Source organism: Lethenteron reissneri, unplaced genomic scaffold, assembly GCF_015708825.2.
Source record: "Lethenteron reissneri isolate LAM-NWPU_2019-01 unplaced genomic scaffold, ASM1570882v1 scaffold_121, whole genome shotgun sequence".
NCBI lineage: Eukaryota > Metazoa > Chordata > Hyperoartia > Petromyzontiformes > Petromyzontidae > Lethenteron > Lethenteron reissneri.
The window spans coordinates 234,627-252,896 of NW_026890904.1; the positions used below are offsets into that span (position 1 = coordinate 234,627).

The 18,270-nt window shown below is 44.4% G+C and overlaps 2 protein-coding genes and 1 pseudogene across 2 annotated transcripts in view; all 3 read right to left on the reverse strand.

Moving 5' to 3' along the window:
- Positions 1–8,122, reverse strand: part of LOC133361726 (zinc finger protein 208-like) — a 41,897-nt pseudogene extending 33,775 nt beyond the window's left edge.
- Positions 8,123–8,702: 580 nt separating this feature from the next.
- On the reverse strand, positions 8,703–15,637 carry LOC133361730 (zinc finger protein OZF-like). Its single transcript, XM_061580732.1, has 3 exons — positions 15,547–15,637; positions 15,038–15,122; positions 8,703–10,059 (listed from the first exon to the last, which is right to left on the reverse strand). The coding sequence occupies exon 3, from the start codon at positions 10,017–10,019 to the stop codon at positions 8,703–8,705; it is 1,317 nt and encodes a 438-aa protein (XP_061436716.1). The 5' UTR covers positions 10,020–10,059; positions 15,038–15,122; positions 15,547–15,637.
- LOC133361727 (uncharacterized) overlaps positions 15,076–18,270 on the reverse strand; it is a 49,526-nt gene continuing 46,331 nt past the window's right edge. Inside the window, 2 exon segments of the mRNA XM_061580730.1 lie at positions 15,076–15,122; positions 17,314–18,119. Coding sequence (XP_061436714.1) covers positions 15,076–15,122; positions 17,314–18,119 — 853 coding nt within the window.

Consider the following 18,270-nt stretch of genomic DNA (forward strand, 5'->3'; position numbering starts at 1 on the left):
CCTGCATAATGCACATGCATATGCAGTACTAATCACATTCCTGCATTTCCCATAAATATGCTAAATTCCTTTTGATATGCAAATTCCTTTGTCAATGCGCCCAGCTTATATATATGCTCCAAGCTCGTGTGCTGTTTCATTCAGACTCTGTCGCCTCGACGGACCTTGTTTTCACCTGAGGACGGCTGCTTGCGTTGTGGCCGAAACGTCGTGAGAATTGTTTTATTATGTTTTATTTTTATTATTTTATTACTTCCCTTCTACGTGACTTTACCGAAAGAACCAAGAAAAAGTGTAACATTCCCTTATAATTCCCTCAGATAGCTTTTAATTAAACATTTAAATTAATGAGGCTTTCCTGGCTAAACACGTGTAACATTCCCTTATAATTCCCTGAGATAGCTTTTAATTAAAACTTTGAAATTAAATTTAAAAAAACTCACAGCGCCCTAAAGCCTACAGCTAGGCCTAAAGCCTAGAACTAGGCCTGAAACTCTTCCTTCGTATCGTACCCCCGCGTGTGTGAAAGGGAGTTAATGTTAAACAATGTTACATTCCCTCATGTTTTTAAATAGAAACATTTAAATTCAAAGCTTTTACATAAATCATTAAAACATTTCAATTACAAATTAACTCACGGCGGCGTAAAGCCTACAGCTAGGCCTAAAGCCTAGAACTAGGCCTCATTCTCTCCCTTCGTATCGTCCGATTAGGTGTAGCAACATCGCCCCCTACTGCAAACACTTGGCAGGACCCTACAAAAACCTTTTGACTCAGTGGGGCTTTCCTGGCTAAACAAGTGTAATAATACATTGTTTATATTCTTTGGTTATTCGTTCCTACCAGCCCACCCCGCAGGGTCCTGTTTTAGATTCCATTTCTATGGCTCCCTCTCTTGAACAGAGACCCATTGGGTGCGTGAGCTCAACAAAAACGTGAACATTATTGTGTGCGTGAACATTGTGTGTGTACACTGTATGTTGGCGCAGTCGGGGGCACAGATGGTGCATTGGCCAGTCATCTCAGTCAGTCGACGCATGACACCTGGATCTGCCCCGTGCATAGCCTGGCACAAGCGCCGTGGTGACGTCACCGCCACTTAGTGGCGAATGGCGGTTGTTGTTACTGTGTGTATACACTGTGCGTGTACAGACTGTTTGTATACTGTGTGGGTAAACTGTGTGTACGCTGTGTACATGCTGTGTGTAGATCTTGTGGGTACACAGCGTGTGTACACTGTGTGTGGGTGGTCCGAATCAGTCGGGCAGCACTATCATTTCATCGGCTGCGCTATGCTGTGTGGAAGCTACCTGGTCTGTCGCTCCGCATGAAGCTTCGGTTCTTCTCGGCCAGTTATGCCCTCCCTTCTGTAGGCATGTGAAACGTGGACCACTCTAAATGGAACATCTGCGACAGTTAGAAATATTCAGGCTGTCATGCCTACACTCAGATTGAGGGAAGCCAAGTGGCAGCACATTCTCTATTTATTGCAGAGGTTCAAGGTTCAAATCCGACATGCACGTCTGGCTACTCCAGTAACATTAAACAAAATATGCACCATCTGCTTAACAGTGGATGTAAAACATACTATTGTCATTCAAAACACAGAGGTCATTGCATGTTGGTGTCATGGTCAATATTTGGGCAATTCCAAACATTATCCAGAAATTACATAATGGAGATTCCACATTTAACATCACCCCCTACTGACAGACTCATGCCCACATGCAGGCTAGAGCAGGGTCACCTTATAACACAGAGTCATGCAACTTGGGGGTGCTCTTCGAGTGTCTGTGATGAGATATGAAACAACCGAGTTGCTGAAGCAATTAAGCAAGCACCATATCAATGCAAATATGAATATAACAGTGGAATACTTGGGAGCTTATTGGCTCTTGCTCCTGATTATTCATCTACCCAACCCACAGGTCAACAAATACTCGCCGCTTTTACTCTGCAGGTTGAACCCAGGAATTGAGTGTTCCACTTCACGTTCTTTTCATTAAAGGCCTGTGACAAAGGTGAATCTATTGGAGCTTCATTGTCTGAAGCTTAAAACATCTACCGGGTCTCCATTTGACTTTGTATTGTCTAAGAAGTCCACCCACACCTCCACTTCCACAAACTGCTGGGAGTTGCCTCGCTCTGCCTCACAGTCAGAATTCTCCTCCTGCTTCACGTTGCCTCCATCGATGTGAAGGTACGATTTTGGAGTTGAATCTTCATCTTCACATTTTACCTTCACTTCTTCGCTCTTCACCATCACTTCTTCACATTTCACCTTGATACCTTTAAAAGTGTCCAAGCTGGGATTCACTTCTGGTTTCATGAGGGATGGGCTCATTGCAGCACTTTGACTTTCACAAGCCGATTTCAGACTCCATTTCTTCGGGATCTTCTGATGCTTGTGTGTCCTCTGGTGATGTTTAAGTCTTGATGACTGTGCAAACGCCTTCTCACACAGAGTGCAACTGAAGGGTTTCTCTCCCGTGTGTGTTCTCTGGTGCTTCCTTAGAACTGATGAATATGAAAATGCCTTGTCACACACAGTGCACCTGAAGGGTTTCTCTCCCGTGTGTGTTCTGTTGTGTATTTGTAGATGTGGCAATTGTGAAAACGCCTTCCCACATAGAGTGCAACTGAAGGGTTTCTCTCCCGTGTGTGTTCTCTGGTGATTTTGTAGATGTTGTGATTGTGCAAACACCTTCCCACACAGAGTGCAACTGAAGGGTTTCTCTCCCGTGTGTGTTCTCTGGTGATTTTGTAGATGTTGTGATTGTGCAAACACCTTCCCACACAGAGTGCAACTGAAGGGTTTCTCTCCCGTGTGTGTTCTCTGGTGATTTTGTAGATGTTGTGATTGTGCAAACGCCTTCCCACACAGAGTGCAACTGAAGGGTTTCTCTCCCCTGTGTGATCTCTGGTGATTTTGTAGATGTTGTGATTGTGCAAACGCCTTCCCACACAGAGTGCAACTAAAGGGTTTCTCTCCCGTGTGTGTTTTCTGGTGTGATACAAGACCGGATGACTGTGAAAACGCCTTCCAGCACACAGTGCACGTGAAGCGTTTCTCTCCTGTGTGTGTTCTCTGGTGTCTATGAAGACCAGATGACCGTGTAAATGCCTTGTCACACACAGGGCACTTGAAGGGTTTCTCTCCTGTGTGTGTTCTCCAGTGTTTTTTAAGAGTAGATGAAATTGAAAATGCCCTCCCACACACACTGCACTTGAAGGGTTTCTCTGCTGTGTGAGTTCTCTGGTGCTGTGTCAGATGTCCAACATGATCCGTGCTGTATGCACACTGGTTGCATTGTTGCATTTTTCTACCGAGCTGTGCTGAGTGTCTTTGCTCCAAACCAATTTTGCAGAGGAACTATCAGAGGAAGCGTCAGCTGCAGACAGAAAAAAAGAATATCCAGACCATCTACGTCAGTATCGAGGCAAAAAGGAATGCATATATACACAGTCAATCATGACTTGCACGTCTATACTCATTCATATATTCATGATAGAGTGAAAAGGCTTCCCAAATTCATCACACGGGCACACAATGAGAGGGCAAATGGTCAGCCTGGAAGCCCTAGTATCTTCAAAATGAATGTTAACCTAAAACTCCAAGCACACAATTTCGGTTGTCTGGCTACAAAAGGAATATTTATGAAAGCAAAATTCAGCTAACACAGCAAAGGGTGTTGAAAATAATACTATTTGTATTATGCATATGCATGAATTAATGTTCAATCACAACTTAAAGGTGTGAAGCCAGGCTCAGATTTCCTTGAATGCTGGGATGAACAGATCTAACTTCAGCTGCATATGTTCAGTGTTAATTTCCTGTTTCCATTCTCGTAAAAAGTTCCAAAGGAAAACTAAAATAAACTATTGTTTTGATTTAACCTCCGTGTGCAAATACAAACTTGACACTGTAACAGACACTGGCATGGTAAAAAAGTGGTGGTGTGTTCAGAACCATGCCTGGCCACCTTCATATGCTCCGTGATAATGCTTCCCCACAATAAGTTAAGTTTTCACGAATCAATCACGTTTGTTGTTGGCGATAATCAAACTTTAATTGTGATAACACTATGTAACACAACTTTTGTTCCTGGGTACTAAGTGTTATTTTTTTATTGCTTATGCCTAAAAGTCTAGAAAATGGCTCATTCCCCACAAACATTGCTTTTGTGACCAGAATTATACAAGAACTAAAAAAACTAATTAACCTGTTTTCTCATTCAAAAGAGGTAAATTTCTAAATATCACTGTCCTGGTCACAAAAGCAAAGTTTGTGGGGAATAATAGCCATTTTTTGTACTTTAGAGGCAAAAGCAATTAGGAAATAACACAAACTACCCAGTTACACAGTGGAATAACTGCACCACCGCTCCCCACATAGATACACTCTTACACACACATATATTTCACATGAATGCCATGTAAGTGTGGATCACTTGTCAGCAGGTCATGGGAATGATCCAGGTGTCAAGGGATGACTGACGGAGATGATTAACAGATGCACCAGCTGTGCTTCCTGCTGTCTTGCTACATTTCAGGCACCCAGCGTTCCACCCATTCATGTGAGCGTTGCTACTCCAACCTCATTGTTGTTGCAGAGCAAATACCTCCAACTGCCCTGCAGCATACGTCACGGGCCTTTTCTAGAGACCGATCTTGACAGAAGGTCTGATCAACTCCACATCCTCCAATCTCTTCTCTAGCCAATGCCATGCCCATTAAGCTCGTAACATCTGGGCTAACAGAAGATGCTTGAGCATTGTCTGTTTATGCGGAATTCATGACCCAACCAATGCAGCCTCGCCTGCCAAAGTCTCAAATTATATTCAGCACTGATATTTTAGGGCTCTGTAAAGTTTTAATACAATCTTGTTTGGTTCAATAGAGGGGATCATCGCCAGGCCAGCCTTAATTAAAAGCCAGATCAGACAGGCCTTAAAATAAGTTCATATTTTGCATCCACAGAGAAAGGAGTAATATCTGTGGCCAAGAAGAATTACAGCTCTATTCGTTCATTTATTTAAAAATCCTCTTGTCTTGGTGAGGTTTGTGGTGGCAGCACATGCAGTAGGGCAGTCCAGACCTCACTTTCCCTGGCGACAGACTCTAGCTCTTCCTGGGGAATTCCCAGGCGTTCCCAAAGCCAGCCAAGCGACATATTCCCACCAGAATGTCCTGGGCCAGGCCCCTGGGATGTCCCCCAGTGAGACGTGCCTGGTAGAGTTCCAGGGACAGTCTATTGGGGGGACTCCTTACAGATATTATATATTGATATCACTCATGGAACGATGCCTGGTGGCTTGGTGACCCACGAAACCCATTTGGGCTCAACCTGGAATGGCTGCGTGGCACCGTCCTGTGCGCCCACCATCCACAGGACGAAGGGTGAGAGGGGGGTGCGATGCCAAAATGACAGGGAGAGGGGATGGTCTCAGACAGACTAGACCTTGGCGATGGACACTCACAGCTTTGTATGGAGCAAAAGTCCAGGCAGCTTTCACACAGTGTTACACAGTATAATGAAAGAATGCTGCTAGACAAATTTAAAGTGAGACTTTGGCTGCCAAACCAGAGCTGGTCATGAACACATTAACCAGGCATGGAAGCTCCTCCACCACTTGTAGAACTGCCTGATTACTCATGGAGAGTTGAGCAGGTACAGTGTTGTATGACATGAAATTCCCAGGCAGGTGATTTATTTTGGTGGAACATACGCAAGGCCACCTTTCATGATGGAATTATCCAGGCACAGAACAAGATTATCTAACCCCATCTCCTTGAGTAGCCATTTCCAGATCATCAGCAGATATAACATGGTTGACCAGGGAACGATCCCTTAACTATAACCAGGCATCGATGATTGTATCATTTTAACTGTAACTAATGCTATTTATTTATATGGCTATTGTGAGCTTCTCAAACTACTTAATTAATGAAGATGCTATGTCATGTAATGCATGGGGCCAGAGTGAATTTCTGTCACAAGCCAAGTTGAACAGCAAATGGCTCCAACTCCTGGTCACGCAGCTTTAGACGGGCTTGCCCAAAATCATAAAAATCGTCAATAAATGTAAGCAGAGGCAGAGACATAAAAAACAAAGCACAACCCAAAACCCCAAGCCTCGATATGGTACGATACACCTTAATTACATAAAAAAGCAGAGACATTACTCTTAGTGTTTGATTACTGAGACCTGAGCTAAGCTGGGCAACTTAGTTACTGCTGGATAAATACTATACTTCCGATGAAGTTTGTGAGCGAGTGGAGAGCGGTAGTGCAACGGTTAGCGTGCTGCGCTATGAACCCAGCGAGCCGATTTCTATTCCCACAGAGCCAAGCCACAAAATGTGGCTGTCGTCTGATGAAGCTGGTTGGAATTAGTGTCACAACGTTGTACTCAGATTGTAAATGTTGTGGCTTGGCTCTTCAACACACCGATATGCTGTACTAGTACACACACTATACACTATCATACACTACACTATACACTACTATACACTACACACTAGTGCTGTACTTGTGACGCATTGGCCACGTTCTGTTTACGTGACAAACCCTTACTAATTGGCTGTCGGGTGGTGGCGGGGTTAACGGCACATTTATTTATTTACGCGATCAATCCCAAACAAACCTGTGTTATGGCTGTATATTTGGAGTTTGCGTGTCCCTCTGTCTCCGTGGTCGCGTGGATTCTCCTCCGGATCCTGCGGTTTTCCCTGCACATTTAGAGTCAACATCACCACGCGTTTAGAGTATTTGACCGATAAACATTTCCACAAGTTGATCAGCCCACTGTGTTGTGGGCAGGTCGCTTCTGAAAACGAGCAGTGTAGCTCAAGTGGGCTATGCCTGGTAAAATAAAAACGTAGAAATATTTCAAGTAAAACAAAGTTTCAAAGTAGTGAGCCAGGTGAAGACAAATTAAACTTAAGCAGAGAATTAATGCAAATATAATCAGGCGAGGGCAGGAGGCAAGTCCCCGTATGGCTAGGCCCCGCGTTGTAATGTTTCAATCTGGACATCGATTCCGTACTCGCTGCTAATCAATTGATATCCCTACGAGGGAGTAGGAGCGAGGCTCTACCTGGGTTCACAACAACAACAACCACCACAACAACAACAACCACCACGATGTAAACTTCTCACCTCGGATCTCAGTGAGCGAGCGTGCGCGCAGCAGCAGCAACCTGGTAGCTCATGACGTCATGCGGCAGCATGAGGTGACATGACGTCATTTGCGAGGTTCACACAATCCCCTGCTCCAACGAGCAGCAGGGTAACTGAATATATTATGTTAATGAGAGGGGCCCATGTCAGGTGATGGTGCTTGGCTGCTGACCCCGTCCCAAATAAGCATTTTACTGGAACGGAAATGGGCAGACGTGACGTCACGCTCAAAATCCCGGTGGAGGGGGATTTGGGGGGTATATACCTCGGTGACATGACGTCACTAGTGGGGGACACCTCCCCCTCGCGTCTCAAGCAGAGTTAATAAGTGGTGACGTCAGAGAGCGAGATCAGGGTTAGAGTTTAAGTTAATTTAGATTCCATTTCTATGGCTCCCTCTCTTGAACAGAGACCCATTGGGTGCGTGAGCTCAACAAAAACGTGAACATTATTGTGTGCGTCAACATTGTGTGTGTACACTGTTTGTTAGCGCAGTGGGGGGCACAGGTGGTGCATTGGCCACTCATCTCAGTGAGTCGACACATTACACCTGGATCTGCCCCGTGCACATAGCCTGGCACAAGCGCCGTCGTGACGTCACCGCCACTTAGTGGCGAATGGCGGTTGTTGTTACTGTATATACACTGTGCGTGTACAGACTGTTTGTATACGGTGTGGGTAAACTGTGTGTACGCTGTGTACATGGCGTGTGTACACTGTGTGTGGGTGGTCCTAATCAGTCGGGCGGCATTATCATTTCATCGGCTGCGCTATGTTGTGTGGAAGCTACCTGGTCTGTCGCTCCGCATGAAGCTTCGGTTCTTATCGGCCAGTCATGCCCTCCCTTCTGTAGGCATGTGAAACGTGGACCGCTCTAAATGGAACATCTGCACCAGGTAGAAACATTCAGGCTGTCATGCCTACACTCAGATTGAGGGAAGCCAAGTGGCAGCACATTCTCTATTTATTGCAGAGGTTCAAGGTTCAAATCCAACATGCACGTCTGGCTACTCCAGTAACATTAAACAAAATATGCACCATCTGCTTAACAGTGGATGTAAAACATACTATTGTCATTCATAACACAGAGGTCATTGCATGTTGGTGTCATGGTCAATATTTGGGCAATTCCAAACATTATCCAGAAATTACATAATGGAGATTCCACATCGATCATCACCCCCTACTGACAGACTCATGCCCACATGCAGGCTAGAGCAGGGTCACCTTATTACACAAGAGTCATGCCACTTGGGGGTGCTCTTCGAGTGTCTGTGATGAGATATGAAACAACCGAGTTGCTGAAGCAATTAAGCAAGCACCATATCAATGCAAATATGAATATAACAGTGGAATACTTGGGAGCTTATTGGCTCTTGCTCCTGATTATTCATCTACCCAACCCACAGGTCAACAAATACTCGCCGCTCTTACTCTGCAGGTTGAACCCAGGAATTGAGTGTTCAACTTCACATTCTTTTCATTAAAGGCCTGTGACAAAGGTGAATCTATTGCAGCTTCATTGTCTCAAGCTTAAAACATCTACCGGGTCTCCATTTGACTTTATATTGTCTAAGAAGTCCACCCACACCTCCACTTCCACCAACTGCTGGGAGGTGCCTCGCTCTGCCTCACAGTCAGAATTCTCCTCCTGCTTCACGTTGTCTCCATCGATGTGAAGGTACGATTTTGGAGTTGAATCTTCATCTTCACATTTTACCTTCACTTCTTCGCTCTTCACCATCACTTCTTCACATTTCACCTTGATACCTTTAAAAGTGTCCAAGCTGGGATTCACTTCTGGTTTCATGAGGGATGGGCTCATTGCAGCACTTTGACTTTCACAAGCCGATTTCAGACTCCATTTCTTGGGGATCTTCGGATGCTTGTGTGTCCTCTGGTGATGTTTAAGTTTTGATGACTGTGCAAACGCCTTCTCACACAGACTGCAACTGAAGGGTTTCTCTCCCGTGTGTGTTCTCTGGTGGTTCCTTAGAACTGATGGATATAAAAATTCCTTGTCACACACAGTGCACCTGAAGGATTTCTCTCCCGTGTGAGTTCTCTGATGTAATACAAGAGCAGATGCCTGTGCAAACGCCTTCTCACACAGAGTGCAACTGAAGGGTTTCTCTCTCGTGTGTGTTCTCTGGTGCTTCTTTAGAACTGATGAATATGAAAATGCCTTGTCACACACAGTGCACTTGAAGGGTTTCTCTCCCGTGTGTGTTCTCTGGTGTATTTGTAGATGTGGTAATTGTGAAAACGCCTTCCCACACAGAGTGCAACTGAAGGGTTTCTCTCCCGTGTGTGTTCTCTGGTGATTTTGTAGATGTTGTGATTGTGCAAACACCTTCCCACACAGAGTGCAACTGAAGGGTTTCTCTCCCGTGTGTGTTCTCTGGTGTTTTTGTAGATGTTGTGATTGTGCAAACGCCTTCCCACACAGAGTGCAACTGAAGGGTTTCTCTCCCGTGTGTGTTCTCTGGTGTTTTTGTAGATGTTGTAATTGTGCATACGCCTTCCCGCACAGAATGCAACTAAAGGGTTTCTCTCCCGTGTGTGTTTTCTGGTGTGATACAAGACCAGATGACTGTGAAAACGCCTTCCAGCACACAGTGCACGTGAAGAGTTTCTCTCCGGTGTGTGTTCTCTGGTGTCTATGAAGACCTGATGACCGTGTAAATGCCCTCCCACACACACTGCACTTGAAGGGTTTCTCTCCTGTGTGAGTTCTCTGGTGCTGTGTCAGATGTCCAACATGATCCGTGCTGTATGCACACTGGTTGCATTGTTGCCTTTTTCTACCGAGCTGCGCTGAGTGCCTTTGCTCCATCAAACCAATTTTGCAGAGGAAGTGTCAGAGGAAGCGTCAGCTGCAGACAGAAAAAAAGAATATCCAGACCATCTACGTCAGTATCGAGGCACAAAGGAATGCATATATACACAGTCACACATGACTTGCACGTCTATACTCATTCATATATTCATGATAGAGTGAAAAGGATTCCCAAATTCATCACACGGGCACACAATGAGAGGGCAAATGGTCAGCCTGGAAGCCCTAGTATCTTCAAAATGAATGTTAACCTAAAACTCCAAGCACACAATTTCGGTTGTCTGGCTACAAAAGGAATATTTATGAAAGCAAAATTCAGCTAACACAGCAAAGGGTGTTGAAAATAATACTATTTGTATTATGCATAAATGCATGAATTAATGTTCAATCAAAACTTAAAGGTGTGAAGTCAGGCTCAGATTTCCTTGAATGCTGGGATGAACAGATCTAACTTCAGCTGCATATGTTCAGTGTTAATTTCCTGTTTCCATTCTCGTAAAAAGTTCCAAAGGAAAACAAAAATAAACTATTGTTTTGATTTAACCTCCGTGTTCAATCGAGTTAATATCCTTTACTGCAAATACAAACTTGACACTGTAACAGACACTGGCATGGTAAAAAAGTGGTGGTGTGTTCAGAACCATGCCTGGCCACCTTCATATGCTCCGTAATAATGCTTCCCCACAATAAGTTAAGTTTTCACGAATCAATCACGTTTGTTGTTGGCGATAATCAAACTTTAATTGTGATAACACTATGTAACACAACTTTTGTTCCTGGGTACTAAGTGTTATTTTTTTATTGCTTATGCCTAAAAGTCTAGAAAATGGCTCATTCCCCACAAACATTGCTTTTGTGACCAGAATAATACAAGAACTAAAAAAACAAATTAACCTGTTTTCTCATTGAAAAGAGGTAAATTTCTAAATATCACTGTCCTGGTCACAAAAGCAAAGTTTGTGGGGAATAATAGCCATTGTTTGTACTTTAGAGGCAAAAGCAATTAGGAAATAACACAAACTACCCAGGAACTAATTTTGTTTTTTGTTACACAGTGGAATAACTGCGCCACCGCTCCCCACATAGAACAGGACCCTGCGGGGTGGGCTGGTAGGAACGAATAACCAAAGAATATAAACATAATGTATTATTACACTTGTTTAGCTAGGAAAGCCCCACTGAGTCTAAAGGTGTTTCTAGGGTCCTGCCAAGTGTTTGCAGTAGGGGGCGATGTTGCTACACCTAATCGGACGATCCGAAGGGAGAATTTGAGGCCTAGTTCTAGGCTTTAGGTCTAGCTGTAAGCTTTAAGGCGCTGTGAGTTAATTTTTAATTAAAATGTTTTAATTATTAATGTATAATTTAAATGTTTTAATTATTAATGTAAAAAATTGAAATGTAAATGTTTCTATTTTAAAACATCAGGGAATGTAACATTGTTAAACATTAACTCCCTTTCACACACGCGGGGGTACGATACGAAGGGAGACTTTGAGGCCTAGTTCTAGGCTTTAGGCCAAGCTGTAGGGTTTAGGGCGCTGTGAGTTTTTTATTTAATTAAAAAGTTTTAATCAAAAGCTATCTCAGGGAATTATAAGGGAATGTTACACGTGTTTAGCCAGGAAAGCCTCATTAATTTAAATGTTTAATTAAAAGCTATCTGAGGGAATTATAAGGGAATGTTACACTTGTTTAGCCAGGAAAGCCTCACAGAGTCTAAAGGTTTTTGTAGGGTTATGCCAAGTGTTTTCAGTAGGGGGCGATGTTGCTACACGTAATCGGACATCGGACGGACGATATAATCTATTGTAGGCTGGTCCACTTCGTTCCTACCAGTATAAACTCTTACATACACATATATTTCACATGAATGCCATTTAAGTGTCGATCACTTGTCAGCAGGTCATGGGAATGATCCAGGTGTCAAGGGATGACTGACGGAGATGATTAACAGATGCACCAGCTGTGCTTCCTACTGTCTTGCTACATTTCAGAAACCCAGCGTTCCACCCATTCATGTGAGCGTTGCTACTCCAACCTCATTGTTGTTGCAGAGCAAATACCTCCAACTGCCCTGCAGCATACGTCACGGGCCTTTTCTAGAGACCGATCTTGACAGCAGGTCTGATCAACTCCACATCCTCCAATCTCTTCTCTAGCCAATGCCATGCCCGTTTAAGTTCGTAACATCTGGGCTAACAGAAGATGCTTGAGCATTGTCTGTTTATGCGGAATTCATGACCCAACCAATGCAGCCTCGCCTGCCAAAGTCTCAGATTATATTCAGTACTGATATTTTAGGGCTCTGTAAGGTGTTAATACAATCTTGTTTGGTTCAATAGAGGGGATCATCGCCAGGCCAGCCTTAATTAAAAGCCAGAACAGACAGGCCTTAAAATAAGTTCATATTTTGCATCCACAGAGAAAGGAGTAATATCTGTGGCCAAGAAGAATTACAGCTCTATTCGTTCATTTATTTCAAAATCCTCTTGTCTTGGTGAAGTTTGTGGTAGCAGCACATGCAGTAGGGCAGTCCAGACCTCCCTTTCCCTGGCGACAGACTCTTGCTCTTCCTGGGGAATTCCCAGGCGTTCCCAAAGCCAGCCAAGCGACATATTCCCACCAGAATGTCCTGGGCCAGGCCCCTGGGATGTCCCCCAGTGAGACGTGCCTGGTAGAGTTCCAGGGACAGTCTATTGGGGGGACTCCTTACAGATATTAAATATTGATATCACTCATGGAACGATGCCTGGTGGCTAGGTGACCCACGAAACCCATTTGGGCTCAACCTGGAATGGCTGCGTGGCACCGTCCTGTGCGCCCACCATCCACAGGACGAAGGGTGAGAGGCGGGTGCGATGCCAATATGACAGGGAGAGGGGATGGTCTCAGACAGACTAGACCTTGGCGATGGACACTCACAGCTTTGTATGGAGCAAAAGTCCAGGCAGCTTTCACACAGTGTTACACAGTATAATGAAAGAATGCTGCTAGACAAATTTAAAGTGAGACTTTGGCTGCCAAACCAGAGCTGGTCGTGAACACATTAACCAGGCATGGAAGCTCCTCCACCACTTGTAGAACTGCCTGATTACTCATGGAGAGTTGAGCAGGTACAGTGTTGTATGACATTAAATTCCCAGGCAGGTGATTTATTTTGGTGGAACATACGCAAGGCCACCTTTCATGATGGAATTATCCAGGCACAGAACAAGATTATCTAACCCCATCTCCTTGAGTAGCCATTTCCAGATCATCAGCAGATATAACATGGTTGACCAGGGAACGATCCCTTAACTATAACCAGGCATCGATGCGCGTATCATTTTAACTGTAACGAATGCTATTTATTTATATGGCTATTGTGAGCTTCTCAAACTACATAATTAATGAAGATGCTATGTAATGTAATGCATGGGGCCAGAGTGAATTCCTGTCACAAGCCAAGATGAACAGCAAATGGCTCCAACTCCTAATCACGCAGATTTAGACGGGCTTGCCCAAAATCATAAAAATCGTCAATGAATGTAAGCAGAGGCAGAGACATAAAAAACAAAGAACAACCCAAAGCCCAAAGCCTCGATATGGTACGATATACCTTAATTACATAAAAAAGCAGAGACATTACTCTTAGTGTTTGATTACTGAGACCTGAGCTAAGCCGGGTAACTTAGTTACTGCTGGATAAATACTATACTTCTGATGAAGTTTGTGAGTGAGTGGGGAGCGGTAGTGCAATGGTTAGCGTGCTGCGCTATGAACCCAGCGAGCCGATTTCTATTCCCACAGAGCCAAGCCACAACATGTGGCTGTCGTCTGATGAAGCTGGTTGGAATTAGTGTCAAAACGTTGTACTCAGATTGTAAATGTTGTGGCTTGGCTCTTCAACACAAGTTCAAGTTCATTTATTAGGTATAGCCCTGTGAGCCATTCAGCTCTTGAATCGGGTGCAACCGCAACAAACAAAAAACAAAAACATGAACAAAAAAACATCTTAAAGTGAATATGTGACTAAGTGCAAACAGAAAATCCAAGAAAAGACAGCAAAAATATTGCAGAAAAAACACCGTACACCAACGCTGTGTGCAAAAATCCCAGTGGGATGCAAGTCAAACAACAACAACAACCACAAGACAACTTAGATTAAGGCCATCAGTCTAACTCTGTACTACAACAACACAAACATGGCTAAACCAATACACTTTTCGAAATCACCAAAATAAAGCCATGAAGGCAATGAAAAAGCAATCATAGGAACTGACGGAATTTTCACAATAAATGGCATAAACAACATGTACTACCAAAACCCTGCAGCCATAGCTGGCTGCATGAGTCACTCCACAACAGCAGGAGCATCAATCGGAGTATTGTAATTTTTCAATGCACCTTTAAGATCAGCACACTAAATCAAAACACAGGTCATACTTTGTAGCGATCATCCGGAGCGAAACATTTTATTTTAGGTCACTGAATAGCACTGGCAGCTAGGGGTGTACAACTCCTCTAAAGCAGTTTTGAGTGAAGATCTCATAGGTAGTGACTCAAGTTTCAATTTATTTGCAACAGCATTCCAGACCCTGGGGGCATCAATAGCAAAGGCCCTTCCTCCAGTATATGTACGGCAATAGGGAATATTAAGCTGGTAAATGAGTGTAGACCTTAGGTCAAATTTGTTCTTTGAAACAGAGACGAGATCCAGCAGGTAATCTGCAGATTTTTTTGCAAGTACATCATGAATAAATAAGATCTGGTGCACAAGCCGTCGAACATTCAGAGATGTTAAGTTTGACCCAATGTAGAGATCACAGTGGTGAGTCCTATATGCTGTACTAGTACACTACACTATACACCACTATACACTACACTATACATTACTACACACTACACACTAGTGCTGTACTGGTGACGCATTGGCCACGTTCTGTTTACGTGACAAACCCCTTACTAATTGGCTGTCGGGTGGTGGCGGGGTTAACGGCACATTTATTTATTTACGCGATCAATCCCAAACAAACCTGTATTATGGCTGTATATTTGGAGTTTGCGCGTCCCTCTATCTCCGTAGTCGCGTGGATTCTCCTCTGGATCCTGCGGTTTTCCCTGCACATTTAGAGTCAACATCACCACGCGTTTAGAGAATTTGACCGATAAACATTTCCACAAGTTGATAAGCCCACTGTGTTGTGGGCAGGTCGCTTCTGAAAACGAGCGGTGTAGCTCAAGTGGGCTATGCCTGGTAAAATAAAAACGTAGAAATATTTCAAGTAAAACAAAGTTTCAAAGTAGTGAGCCAGGTGAAGACAAATTAAACTTAAGCAGAGAATTAATGCAAATATAATCAGGCGAGGGCAGGAGGCAAGTCCCCGTATGGCTAGGCCCCGCGTTGTAATGTTTCATCCTGGACATCGATTCCGTACTCGCTGCTACTCAATTGATATCCCTACGAGGGAGTAGGAGCGAGGCTCTACCTGGGTTCACAACAACAACAACCACCACAACAACCACCACGATGTAAACTTCTCACCTCGGATCTCAGTGAGTGAGCGTGCGCGCAGTTGCAGCAACCTGGTAGCTCATGACGTCATGCAGCAGCATGAGGTTACATGACGTCATTTGCGGGGTATACACAATTCCCTCACCCAACGAGCAGCAGGGTAACTGAATAAATTATGTTAATGAGAGGGGCCCATGTCAGGTGATGGTGCTTGGCTGCTGACCCCGTCCCAAATAAGCACTTTACTGGAACGGAAATCGGCAGACGTGACGTCACGCTCAAAATCCCGGTGGAGGGGGATTTGGGGGGGTAAAAGACATGACGTCACTAGTGGGTGACACCTCCCCCTCGCGTCTCACGCAGAGTTAATGAGTGGTGACGTCAGAGAGCGAGATCAGGGTTAGAGTTTAAGTTTATTTAGATTCCATTTCTATGGCTCCCTCTCTTGAACAGAGACCCATTGGGTGCGTGAGCTCAACAAAAACAACGTGAACATTATTGTGTGCGTCAACATTGTGTGTGTACACTGTTTGTTGGCGCAGTCGGGGGCACAGGTGGTGCATTGGCCAGTCATCTCAGTCAGTCGACGCATGATACCTGGATCTGCCCCTTGCACATAGCCTGGCACAAGCGCCGTGGTGACGTCACCGCCACTTAGTGGCGAATGGCGGTTGTTGTTACTGTGTGTTTACACTGTGCGTGTACAGACTGTTTGTATACTGTGGGTAAACTGTGTGTATGCTGTGTACATGGTGTGTGTAGATCTTGTGGGTACACTGCGTGTGTACACTGTGTGTGGGTGGTCCGAATCAATCGGGCGGCATTATCATTCCATCGGCTGCGCTATGCTGTGTGGAAGCTTCGGTTCTTCTCGGCCAGTCATGCCCTCCCTTCTGTAGGCATGTGAAACGTGGACCCCTCTAAATGGAACATCTGCGCCAGTTAGAAATATTCAGGGTGTCATGCCTACACTCAGATTGAGGGAAGCCAAGTGGCAGCACATTCTCTATTTATTGCAGAGGTTCAAGGTTCAAATCCGACATGCACGTCTGGCTACTCCAGTAACATTAAACAAAATATGCACAATCTGCTTAACAGTGGATGTAAAACATACTATTGTCATTCATAATACAGAGGTCATTGCATGTTGGTGTCATGGTCAATATTTGGGCAATTCCAAACATTATCCAGAAATTACATAATGGAGATTCCACATCGATCATCACCCCCTACTGACAGACTCATGCCCACATGCAGGCTAGAGCAGGGTCACCTTATTACACAAGAGTCATGCCACTTGGGGGTGCTCTTCGAGTGTCTGTGATGAGATATGAAACAACCGAGTTGCTGAAGAAATTAAGCAAGCACCATATCAATGCAAATATGAATATAACAGTGGAATTCTTGGGAGCTTATTGGCTCTTGATCCTGATTATTCATCTACCCAACCCACAGGTCAACAAATACTCGCCGCTCTTACTCTGCAGGTTGAACCCAGGAATTGAGTGTTCAACTTCACGTTCTTTTCATTAAAGGCCTGTGACAAAGGTGAATCTATTGGAGCTTCATTGTCTCAAGCCTACCCATCTACCGGGTCTCCATTTGACTTTATATTGTCTAAGAAGTCCACCCACACCTCCACTTCCACAAACTGCTGGGAGTTGCCTCGCTCTGCCTCACAGTCAGAATTCTCCTCCTGCTTCATGTTGCCTCCATAGATGTGAAGGTACGATTTTGGAGTTGAATCTTCATCTTCACATTTTACCTTCACTTCTTCGCTCTTCACCATCACTTCTTCACATTTCACCTTGATACCTTTAAAAGTGTCCAAGCTGGGATTTACTTCTGGTTTCATGAGGGATGGGCTCATTGCAGCACTTTGACTTTCACAAGCCGATTTCAGACTCCATTTCTTGGGGATCTTCTGATGCTTGTGTGTCCTCTGGTGATGTTTAAGTCTTGATGACTGTGCAAACGCCTTCTCACACAGAGTGCAACTGAAGGGTTTCTCTCCCGTGTGTGTTCTCTGGTGGTTCCTTAGAACTGATGGATATAAAAATTCCTTGTCACACACAGTGCACCTGAAGGATTTCTCTCCCGTGTGAGTTCTCTGATGTAATACAAGAGCAGAGGCCTGTGCAAACGCCTTCTCACATAGAGTGCAACTGAAGGGTTTCTCTCTCGTGTGTGTTCTCTGGTGCTTCCTCACAACTGATGAATTTAAAAATGCCTTGTCACACACAGTGCACCTGAAGGGTTTCTCTCCCGTGTGTGTTCTCTGGTGATTTTGTAGATGTTGTGATTGTGCAAACACCTTCCCACACAGAGTGCAATTGAAGGGTTTCTCTCCCGTGTGTGTTCTCTGGTGTTTTTGTAGATGTTGTAATTGTGCATACGCCTTCCCGCACAGAGTGCACCTAAAGGCTTTCTCTCCCGTGTGTGTTCTTTGGTGTGATACAAGACCGGATGACTGTGAAAACCCCTTCCAGCACACAGTGCACGTGAAGAGTTTCTCTCCTGTGTGTGTTCTCTGGTGTCTATAAAGACCTGATGACCGTGTAAATGCCTTGTCACACACAGGGCATTTGAAGGGTTTCTCTCTCCTGTGTGTGTTCTAAAGTGTTTTTTTAAAAGTTGATGAAATTGACAAAGGCCCTCCTACACACACTGCACTTGAAGGGTTTCTCTCCTGTGTGAGTTCTCTGGTGCTGTGTCAGATGTCCAACATGATCCGTGCTATATGCACACTGGTTG

Bases quoted from the DNA above. Each gene is read 5' to 3' on its own strand.
- LOC133361730 (XM_061580732.1), bottom strand. From the start codon at position 10,019: ATGGAGCAAAGGCACTCAGCGCAGCTCGGTAGAAAAAGGCAACAATGC.